General features: G+C 52.8%; 1 protein-coding gene across 3 annotated transcripts in view; it reads right to left on the bottom strand.

The window, feature by feature from the left end:
* Positions 1-743: 743 nt before the first annotated feature.
* CPLX2 (complexin 2) overlaps positions 744-11,668 on the bottom strand; it is an 88,475-nt gene continuing 77,550 nt past the window's right edge. For all 3 annotated transcript variants that reach the window (XM_017864098.1, XM_017864097.1, XM_017864099.1), the window contains 3 exons: positions 5,998-6,116; positions 5,686-5,861; positions 744-4,926 (listed from right to left, as the gene is read on the bottom strand). In XM_017864098.1, coding sequence (XP_017719587.1) covers positions 4,729-4,926; positions 5,686-5,861; positions 5,998-6,028 — 405 coding nt within the window. In that variant the 5' untranslated portion in view covers positions 6,029-6,116 and the 3' untranslated portion in view covers positions 744-4,728. The remainder of the gene's footprint in view (positions 4,927-5,685; positions 5,862-5,997; positions 6,117-11,668) is intronic.

Genomic DNA, 11,668 nt, shown 5'->3' with positions numbered 1-11,668 from the left:
TTCCTATTGGCCTTTGGAGGGCTCTGGGCAGGGAGTGACATAGTGAAGTCTGCATTTTGGATGCGCCTTGCAGGCAGGGGCAGGGTGGCGGGAGAGGGTGCATGGAAGGAGAGGGGTGGGGGCTGGGAGACCATTGTGTGGCTATGGGAAGGGCCCACCCAAGCTGAGAGGAGTGGGACCTAACTTAAGGCAGGGTATTAGGGTGAGGGTAAGGGCGGAGGGGGTTCTGGAATGGTCCTGACTCCTCACCAAGGCATGGGAAGTGGCTGTGTCCAGGAGGAATGCTGAGTGGTGTCCTTTCTTTGGGACCCCAGCCTCCTGCACGTGGCCTGCGGGGAGCAGGTCTCCCTCAGTGTTCGGGGAATGAATTGAGGACAGGCCGCTGCCCACTGTGTGACTTGGCAGCATTCTCAGGAAGCAGCACCCTGAGGGTCCTGGGGGAAAGGGTGGTCAGGGATGTTGTGTGTAGGGGGTCCACAGGGACCACTCAGTCCCTGGGGCTGAAGAATTGATTCTGGAAGGCAGGGAGGCAGAGAGATCCTGGAACCCTGAGCCCAGTCCCAACTCTGGCCGCGGTTGATTTCTGGAGTCCTTTCCATGGGGTCCTGGCTAGAAGTCAGGGTAAAACTGAAGATTTTCTGGGGCCTCTTGAGCTTTGTGGGTTGCCTCCGCCCTGGTGAGTCGGTGCCCCTGTTTGTTCCTGGTGGTGCCGATGGACAGAAGAGGACAGAGAGACAGAGAGCTGCTGTACAAGGTCTTTTTCTTTGTTGTCATGGTTGATTTTGTACATCTCAGCATTTGCATCATACAAAGGAGGGAGCAACAGCCATGGCTTTTGGTCAGGTTCAGGGGGGCTGAGGGGGTGCTCCTCCCCTCCCCCCAGGCACTGACACATTGAAAGGAAGCAGAGCAACAATGACACAGCACAAATGTGGGAAAGGGGTTCCCCCGCGCGAGCAGGATGGTCGATCTCACCTGGGTCTTACCAGGACTCCCCGCTCCCACCCAGGGCCAGCACGAGCACCTCCCATTCTCTCCCCAGTGAAGAGCGTGGGGTGACAGGAGTGAGACTGGAGCAGGGGACATTTGGTGGGAGGCATGTCCTCAAGCCTGGGAGCCCAGGCTGACCTCAGCCTCCCTGTGCGGTCAGGGGCCTGTGGAACCCTAGAGGATGGAACAGGTGGCCAGCGGGGATGGGCAACCCTGCCAGCTGGGTGCTGGGCTCTTGGAGCTGGGGCCCACCGCACTGCACTCTAGCCACAAGGCTGTGGGCTGGCTGCTTTGCCCACCAGCTGTCCCCTGACAGGGGCTCTGGGCTGCAATACTGCTGTCTCTTTTTCGTTCTCTCTCTCACACACCTGGGATGGCGTCTCCACTTCCTGATTCCGTCTGGAGGAGTACCCCGCACAGCCTTGCTGTTAAGGACACCTTTTGGGAGCTTCTGGATTTGGAGGGGAGGACGTCCATGTTTGGAGATCCTGACCCGTCCTGACCCGTCGCCGGTGCCCAGCCCAGGGCGATCTGCAGCTGCCTTTTTCCTTCTCTCTGGCAGCGCCTCCCAGGCACGGGAGCCTGGGCCCTTCCCCAAGAGCACACACGCTCACCTCACCTGGTGCACGCTCCCTTGCACCTCATTCTTTTTTCACCCATCTACAAATGATTGCTCCTTCCTATTTTCCTATCTGGGGGTCCTCTCCCTTGTGTGTGCTGAATTCTGGGGCCACTCCTCCCCTAAATGTGTTGCATGCACACTGCCCCATTTATGTGTGCACACTCATTCCTCTCCCACCCAGTGGGTCACGCACACTTCACCTCCCAGGGGATCCTGTGAGGATCCCACCCCTGCTAGAGCAACTCTCACGTATTCTATGCACTACGTGTGCCACACAGACATGCTCTCTGGGCCACACATTAGCTGCTCTCCACAGCCAGGTCTGCGTCAGTAATAACAGTCATTGTGTTCCCCTGGGCCTAAGAGTGATCACTTGGCAGTAGTTGGAGCCAGGTGTGTGCCAGGCAGAAATTTTCCCCCATACCCACCCCCAGGAAACCGCAAGTCCTGCTGTCCCAGAGCAGATAGAGGGGTCTGGGGCATGGACCCAGACTAAACCAGCCATCCTGGAGGGCAGGCATCAGGGTGGGCCTGAAAGCCCTGATCCCTCTCTGGGAATACAGAGGGACTGCACTGTGGAGACCACCAGGGCAGCCCTCTGAGGGTCTGGGGTCCCTCCAGCCCACCTGGAATATCTGGTTTGACTGGGTTCTCCTGCTCATCTGAAGTGCCCTGCGCCTTGGTCTCTGCTACCTATCTGGTCCTCTCTGTGTCCTGGCATCACCATCGAGGTTTGAAGGTTCCTGTCAACTGGCGGAGGGGCACCTCTGAACACTTGTGTCCAAGCGGGGCTCACACACAGGGACTGGGGAGGCCTGGGGCCCCTGGACTGGGCCCTGCTTGTCTCTGGCCCAGGACCCCAGGATTCTTGAGAATGACCATCCTGCCCAGGATAACAGACGCAAAGAGACAAGCAGACAACAGGGGTGCGAGGTGGCTCCCCATCACAGACACAGGCACAGACACAGGCCCCCGGGGGGCTGGACACAGGGGCACAAGGAGGGGGCGGGGGTGCAGGGAGGAAGGTAAGTCCAGGGAGCTGGAGCTGCCGAGGCCCTGCTCCCCAAGGAAGGGACAGACCAGGGGACTTTTCTGGTTCCCTAAACATATGGATTGTTTTGTCTCGTGTTTAAAGTATTGCAGTCTAACTGATATGGCTTTACCTATTGGAAACGGACAGAGAAGACACATGTCTGTCTCTGAAATAAAAGCAGAATCCACTAAAATGGAAAACCTGCAGAATGCAAACTGGGGCCAGTGGGAACAGGGGCTTCAGGGGCAGGCAAGTCGCCCCCTCCCTGGCCCCTGCTTTTGGGATAGGCCCTGGTGGGGGCCCAGCATGGCTTCCTGGGGCACTGCCTAGGTCTGTCGCAGTGGGATTCTGAGGACCTCAGGCAGGAACCCCCCAAGGGTGGGAGGCCAAGGACAAGGTCTCCTATTGGAAGTGGCCAACTGTGACCAGTGGTCTCAGGGCTGGGAGGGGACATCTTACCCACATTCTTTCTCCCCAAGCACACATCCATGCACGTAACTGTCTTTTCAGACCCCCAAACATGCACACACAAGCCTTCAAATATCTCTCAATTCTCTCAAACACACGCTTCTACAACACCTAACACAAACCCATCACTCCCAATACACACGCTATTTTGAAAACACATTCTTACACAAGCTAACATATACAGCCTCTAAACACGAGATGGATAGCACAGACACATGACACAATTTCAACCCAAATACACCACCTCAATCAATCACAAAACAATAGCACAAGGCTAAAACACACAATCTGTAACACATAGATTATAACAACTACTAACACACACAATCTTCAAGACACACACAAAAACGCTCTAGGGCCGCTTACACATATGCATATGATCTCTGAACACGCAATCTCTGACGCAGTCTCTGCCACACACTATCATGCATGCATGGATACAGTTTCCTCCCTCATTGGACCCCTCTTCCCTCACCATCCCCACACAACTGACTGAGCAGAAAGCTGTGATAATTTGAGTGGGGGACAAATGCCAGTCCCAGACATGCCAGAGGAGAGTTTGTCCTTGGCCAGTGAGATGAATGGATGGTGCCTTCTGTCAAGCGGGAATTGGCTTCTCACCAAAGGCTTGGGGATTTGGCCAGGAAGGGTCCTCCTGAGGACCATGGGGCCCTGGAAGCGCATGGACAGGACAGGGTGGGTAGAGGGTTGGATAAGAATGGGGGCAGCTTGGCCACACCAATGAGGGTGTTCCCCACGGCACAGACCATCGCTGCCCGATGGCTCCAAGTGTTTTCTGGGGGCCTGGGCGGCCCCTTGGCTGAGCAAGCTGGGCCCAGCCTGGCAGTGGGGGCCCAGGACCTAAGTGGGGTGGGGGTGAGGAACAAGGGGCTTCCCTACCTGGGGCTCCTCCACAGATGAGCTAAAGTCCACAAAGGATCCATTTGGAGGGACCAGCTTGGCAGGGGCCATGTCTCTCCAGGTGGGGGCTGGAGAAGGGGGTGCCCCTGGGCTGGGTGTCACCAAGGAGATGGAAGAAGGAGAGCCCCAGCCTCCTGCCCAGATCCCAGCATGGCCAGACCCGGGGTCTCTCAGCCTGGGCTTTCCCGGGACAGGCTTCCCCTGACTCCCTTCCTCAGAGCCAGGCCACTCAGTGCCCCTGCCCTGACCTGGGGGCCCACTGAGGGTTGGAGGCTAAAGGTCAGCATGCTGGGCAGGGCTGGAATGTGTCATTACTTTGGCTGACTGGGGACAGTGGTCCTCCTGGCAGTGGGGAGCATGAAGGAACGTATAGGGGTCACCACACTAGCACGACCTTAGGCTTCCTGAGGGGGCTCCCAGTGCCTTTGGCCCTGGGTTCAGCGCCCCCCCCACCCCCGCTGGGGAAAGACTGTCTTCCCTTTTTCAAGCTACTTGGGAGTGGGGTGCAGGTGGATACCCTGGAATGAAGGGAGGTGTGAGGGAGAGCTGAGGGGGAGAAGCCCCTGGCTGGGGAAGGGGGGCAGAGGCCAACTGAGGTTTTCCCCTTCAGAATTGAGACTTAACCTAATAAAAAGAAAAGAAAGAACCAAAAAGAAGTAGTAACAGGTGGAGTGGGCTGGGGCAGGAGGCCTGGTTACTTCTTGAACATGTCCTGCAGCGGCCCGGGCAGGTATTTGAGCACCGTGTCCAGGATGCTCTCCTCTTCCTCCTCCTCCTCGTCCCCGCAGCCCGCAGGGATGGCCTTCTTGGGCCGGGTCAGGCTCCCCTCGCAGGGCTGTTCGAGGGCCGCTTTCTCCTCTGCTTCCTTCTCCTCCTTCTTCTTCAGCCCATACTGGGGAGGGGGAAGGCAGAGACGCGCATGAAGCGGGGTGGGCAAGGAGATAGCAGGAGTCTCACGATCATGCAGCACTGGCCCAGGTGGCCAGGAGTACTTCCCGAGCTTCAGTTCTCTCATTCGTAAAGTGGGCATAAGGGGTCTTCCCTGTAGGACGGTGGCTGGTCCTCAGTGGGAGAGACCATGCGTGGGGTTTCCTTTAAAATTAACGTCTGCCCATGAGAACTTCCTGCTGTGCTGAAATCCCCAAAGATCTGAACACGGGGCGTTTGCTCATATATTTTGAGCCAAATTTGGTGACGAATCTGACTTGAACCAATGGAAGACTACTTCTAGCCTTTATTTATTGCACAGCACTAACAGACATGCACTGGACTGTCTGGAGTAGGGTGGCAGCCCCAGACCCGCTGGGAGTGACACCTAACAGCACAGGGTGCTTAGGACAATGTGGTATTTTTCGAACATTCCCCAATTCGGAACTGCACTCATTTTTGGTCCCAAGGGTCTGCAGTACTAAATGGTGGACCGTAGGGTCCACCCTCTTGGAGTACCTACTACGCGCATTCTCTTAATCCCCAAAAGGATCCCTTGAGGGAGGTGTCCTTGTGACACCCATTTTGCTGATGAGAAGAGTGAGGCTCAGGGAGAGCTAGGGCGAAGGTGAGAGCTGGGATCCAGGGGAGGCCGGGCAGGGACTTTCGCTGAACCGGTTTTACCCGCTAGTGGCCCTCCCCAGGGCGGGCGGGCAGAGCTGACCTTATCTCGGATCTGCTGCCGGACCTTCTCCCGCTCCGCCTCCATGCGCGCGTGCTTGGCCTTGCGCTCCTCCTCCTGCTGCCGCAGGGCCTCCTGCCGCTCCTCCTCCTTCTTCTGCGCGTCCGGGTCCTTCTCCTCTTCTCCCCCCAGCATCTTCCCCATGTCCTTGGTGGCCCCTACGAGGAAGGGGTGGGAGGGAGAGGGCGGGGTCAGCCAGGGATCAGGGCTGGGGAGAGAGGGGCTGGGCGGGCCGAGCCCCCTCCCACAAGGGTCGGACCCGCTGAGGAGGCGCGGTGGGGCGCTGGACCTCACCTCCAAGGGCCTGCTTCATGACGAAGTCCATGCCGCCGGCTCTGGTTAGCGTGCCTTAGCCCACGGCAGAATTTGCATGCAGCGCTCCTGGCTGGCCTGGCTCGGGAAGACGTGACAACCTGCAAAAGAGAATTGGGAGTCAGATGGGAGAGGCCTCTGCGCAGGCGGGGCGGTGGAGCTAGACAGACAGCAGCCTCACCCTGGTTCAGACACCAGGCACCCATCACTCAGGTCAAGACCCAATGCCCTGCTAGAGGAAAAAGGAGAGGGAAGAGAGCGATTTACTGGGCAGACACGTAGGTGCTGCCAAATGGCTTTTTGAAAGCGGTTTGGTCCCTATTTTAAACCCTTCATCTTGACCCTATTGTTCAGATTTGATTGAAGCCAGGAGCATTGGAAAGAGCTGTGAACTTGGAGTCAGGCAGATCTGGGTTCCAATGCTACCGTCATTTCCTTATTTGCCATGGAAACTTCAGCAAGGCCCTAACCTGCTCAAGTCCCCAGTTTCCTCCTCTCTCAGAGAGAAATGGCAATGCCACCTTTCCCCGGGGTCCGGCGGAGATTGGAGGGGGCCCAGCCTGGGCCACTGGATCAGCCCATCAAAAGACCAGCCCGTGTTACTGCCGCAGCCAATCGGAGGCAGCTGAGCAAATGAGGGCAGCCAGCTTGGATAAACAGATCCCGACTTTGAAAATCAGACAAATGGAAAATAAGTTATTTTTATTGTAGTGTACATGTAATTTTTATGTTTTATAGCTTAATATCGATTTTATTTTGAATTTCACATGGGAGTGTTGGAGACATAACCTCCTGGGGGCTTAGGGCTTTTAAACTACCTAGCACAGGCCTTGCAGGCACTTGGCAGACATTAGTACCCTACCCCTCTTCCTAAATCACTGACTTTCGGTTTTTATTATACTTTTTATTGTTCTGTTTTTGCCTCAGAAGTGTTCTCCAAATAAAATCTTAATGGGAATCTCAATATGCAAAATATGTGAAAGTGGAACTCTTCCAATGGTAGAGGTGGGGGAGGAAGAGCCTTCCCCCTTGGCCTCCTTACCATCTTCACCCCACATCCCTGAGAAGCTGAACCCTAGTGCTCTAACTTGAGAGTTTCTTTGTATTTTAACCATTCAGTTCCACTGGTTCTTTAATAGACACAGATCTGTTTTCAAGTGTAGAGGGGACATCTGTGAGCTATCCAAAGTGTGAAGCAGCTTCATGGTAAGCGGAGGCCAGGCCTGTTCCCCAAGGCCTTTTGTCCCATACAGCCTTGCAAGGAAGAAAAAAGGTTCCTGGGAAAGGGCGGCAGATATTACAACCTTGTTGGATTCAAGGCTGGATATTGCAACCTGGCTGAGTTCCGGGTCACTGGTTGTTCTTTGACAGATTTTCTTCATTTCTCTCAAGATGAGAAGTCATATCGGTAGACTGAGATTATTTCATGATATGGGGCCCAAGAGCTTATCTACGTGATCAGGCCATCTCATCTGATAGGTTGTTCTGGGAAGAGAAAGTCATTATATAGCAGAAAAAAAAAAAAAAAAAAAAAAAAAAGCAAAACAAAAAACCCAGGGGCTTTGGCATCAGACACACCTGGTTCAAAATCCAGGCAGCTATACTTACTGGCTGTGGGTCCCTGGGCAAGCTTCAGTTTGCTCCCTGCAAAATGGGGGAGTATTAAGGCCGCCCTAGAATGGATGTTTGAAGGAGAATGAATGATACCAGTCAAGTGCCTGGGGTGTTGCAGGAGCTCATAAAATGTCAGCCGTTGCCGACTACATATTTGTGGAACAAGCCAAAAAGGAACAGGCTTTCCATGCTTTCTAAGAAATGCAAGAGAACCCACCTGCCTAACCCCAAATTCTGAGTTTGAAGGTTGCTCAGCTCAGTCAAGATGTTTTCGCTTGATTTAATACATTGTGAAAAAACTTCATTTCTAAGAACAGGAAATGAACAATTTAATAATCAAGTGATTTCAGGAACTCTTGGGTTCCTACTCTGTGTTTACATAGAGCTCAAGGAATTACCAGGTGGCAGTGGGAGATGCATGGCTCTAATTTGAGATGTTCCAAATTGGTGGGCAGGGCACCCAGGCTTTAGTTGCACCCTCATCCCTAACTTGCTGGGTGATTCTGACGTGTCTGTCTCCTGGAGCAGATGATCTTCCAGGCCCTTTCTCCTGTGCCTCTGTTGGAGCAGTCTGCAGCATTTGAACTGCTGACAACCCCACTGTACCCCCAAACCTCCTTCTCTCTTGGTTCTGTGACTCAGTTCTTTCCTGTCCTTGCTTCCCCTGTTTCCTCTCCTCTCCTCTTTTCTTCTCTTCCTTTGCGTTTTCTGACTCCTCTTCTTCCTCCTGTCTCTTACATAAGCTTTTCCCCCAAAACTCTGACCTCAGCCCCTGCCTCTTTTTTCTTTCTAACCTTTCCCTGGGAGAACTCATGCATTCTAGGGGTTTTAATGACCACTGAAACTGATGACACCTAGACCTATATATTGACTCATCCAGCAAGTATTAATTGAGCACCTACTTTATGCCAGTCAATGTGTTAGGCACTGGGGATTTACAGGAAACAGGACAGACAAAGCCTTGACCTCATGCAGATTACATTCTGAGGTATGTATGTGTGTATGTGAGTGTGGGTGTACATGCATACATGTGTAGGGAAATAGGCAATACATAAGTAAAAAAACACATTTACCTTCTCCTGGATACCCTTTCCTGGATGTCTGTGGGCACCACTCAAACTCAACATGCCATTTCTGTATCACCAAACTGTCACCTTCTCCAGCCACCTCTGCTTGCAGGTATGCATTAATCAGACATTGTTTACCACTGCCACCCCTCCCCCAGTTGACAAAGTACCTCTGCTCACCACTGAGTCTTCTCAATGCTTACATTCCTGTGGCTCTAATAGCTCTTCTTCAGCCTGCCGGGATTCTTTATCTGAAATTCCCAACTGTGCCCAAAAATCATGCTGCCCAATCCCAGGATGAACCTCCGAGCTGTTAAGCAGTCTCCCGTTCACTCTGTCTACACTCTCCTAACGAATTCTCCTTTTCTCAAGGCCTAAACTACTACTACCTTCTCCCTCTCAGCAGGTGACTTTCCCCCACTTCAAGGGCCAAAGTATAAGGGGTATGAGCTCTGAGGTTAGGCATGCCTGACTCACATCTTGAATCTGCTGCTTTTTAAGCTGTGCAATAGTAATTGACCTAGCTTCACTGATACTTGATCTTCTCTATAAAATGAGAATTATAATGCCACTTTGAAATTTTAGAAATACTCTATGGGATGTGTTTGCACATGCTGGGTGCTCAGTAAATGGTGGTTGTAATAATCAAAACAATTAATGTCAGTGAGTGGGAGCTTCAGTAACCTCCCTTCCTTCTAGCTCCTGAGGAAGAAGCCGTCTTCTGGCTGAAGCCAATTCATCCACCTGTGCCCTGGATTCCCTCTCTTTATACCTCATCACTCCCTCTTCCTCACATCTTCCATCTCCTCTCCACAGGTTGCTTTTATCCCCTCCCTTCTTTAACTCCTTCCCTATATTCTGTGTTTCCCTTAATCTCACCCCTCTCACTTTGTGACGAAGTGGTTTCAACGTGGTATCTCCACGTCTTCACCTCCCAGTCAAGCCCTACCTCTCTGTGAGACCAGAGCTCTGCTGCCTCTGCAGGAACCCTGAAACTGCCATAATCAGTCGCCACAGGCCTTCCCATTGCCAGATCCAAGAGGGTCTTCACAGCCGTCCTCCTCCTCCATCCCTCTGCTGCATCACATGCTGCTGCTGACTCCCTCCCCCCACCTTTTTCAGCTTTCTGGAATCTCCTCCTGAATTCCATGACACAGCACTCTTGTGGTGTTCATCCTACTTTTCAGATAGGTCTTCTCTCTCTTCTTTGCTGACTCCTTTCCTTTCCTTTAAAGTGAAGATGTTCTCCAAATGAACTCTCCCTTCCTGCCTCTCCTGCTCCTCTGTCTCCCTTGGGAATCTCATATACCCCTTTTGGTTTAGTGCACTTCTTTAGCCACAGATGCCTCCCTCTCTCTGCCTTCCCTCCCCCAAACCTGCACATTTAACTCTGTTGGATGTTGTCACATGGAGAATCTCAAATTCTATCTGTCCAAAGATCAGTCTCATCCTGGCTTTCCCCACACACCCATCTTTTTCTCTAGCGTGGCTTGTCCCAATCACCTCAACTGAAAACTCTAGAGACAGCAAATTCCTCATTCATTCATTCATTCACTCACTCACTTGCTCATACTACAAATATTCCTTGAGTATCTACTTTCTGCCAGACATTGTTCTGGGTGCTGGGGCTGTGGCAGGGAACAAGGGAGTCCCAGCAGTGGTCTCACAACAGTCAGCTGGGCTAGGGAGGTAGAAGCTGAATAACAGATCACACAAGGAATTGGTGAGTAAGATTGGGATGGGGGTGCCGAGGGACAATTCCAGGGAGAAGTCCAGATGCTGTGGCTTTGCAATGCTGCCTGCATCCCCACCCTCCATTCTCCGACTGCTGCTAATGCCTTGGTTCAGGACCTAGAGATTCTGGATTTATCCATAACCTCTAACTCTCTCTCCCCCAGCTCTCATCCAGCCTCCACATGGCCGTCCAATTAATCTTCCTAAAGGGCAGATTTGCTCATTCACACACACCCTGCAATGGCTCCCCATGGCCTTGTTAAACTGATGTGAGTCCTTGTGCTGACCTTCAAGGCCTGCACAGTCTAGCACCCATCTGTCTTCCTTGCTGCTGGTGTGCCACCTCTTGTACAGGGCTCTGCTTCTTGCACAGGGCTCCACTTCAGCATGTAGTATTTCCCAACAGATACTCTTTCTGAAAATGCCTGGGCATTTGTGCATGCTATTCCCACAGCCTTGGAACCTCTTACCCTCATCTCTGCCAGTTCACATCCTGGCTCCATCACTTACTAAGTAACCTTGAGCAAATGACTCAATGTTTTCTCATCTGTGAAATGGAGACAACACCACCTATTCCCAAGGCTTGTAGTGAGCATTGAATGAAGTGATGCAAATAAAGTGCTCAGCCCAGTGTTGGCACAGAGTAGGTACATATTATCTAACATCATTGCAGTCATCATTATCATCAGCAGCAGCATTAATTTCCAAAGATCCCTCTCAAATAGCACTCCCTCCATGCAGTTTCCCGGATCTCCTTGGCAAGATGTGAGGGCATCTTCCCCTTTGGAGACCTGTGGCACTTTCTGGGGCAGTATTGCTTGCCTCCAGTACGTGCTCTCTTTGTCTGTTTTTCCCTTCCTGGTCACTCTGAGCTCCTCTCAGGACAGGACCAGTATTTTGTTTCATTTCTCCTGTCCCCAGAATCGGCTACATCTCCTGGTACATGGTAGATCCTGAGGACATGTGTGCTGGGTTGAATTTAACGTGTCAACGAGTGCATGAGGGTGTGTGCGTTGGAAGTATGACCCCGTGTGTGCAACTCTGGACTTAGACATCGTATGAGTGCGTGCGTGCAGGCGTGTGTGTGGATGTTTTGCCATATGCCTGCGGGAGTGCTGAGGTCCAGCAGGTTGCCAACAGTTGAGGATTTTGACGGGGCCGCCAGGAGGCGCTCCTTAGCGGTTCTGCGGGAAGCCTTGGTCTATCCCTGCGCGGGAAGGGGGGTGGGGGTGGAGGTG

Source organism: Rhinopithecus bieti, unplaced genomic scaffold, assembly GCF_001698545.2.
Source record: "Rhinopithecus bieti isolate Rb0 unplaced genomic scaffold, ASM169854v2 scaffold_74563, whole genome shotgun sequence".
NCBI lineage: Eukaryota > Metazoa > Chordata > Mammalia > Primates > Cercopithecidae > Rhinopithecus > Rhinopithecus bieti.
The sequence above is the reverse complement of the archived record's forward strand: the minus strand, read 5'-3'. Positions and strand labels throughout refer to the sequence as shown.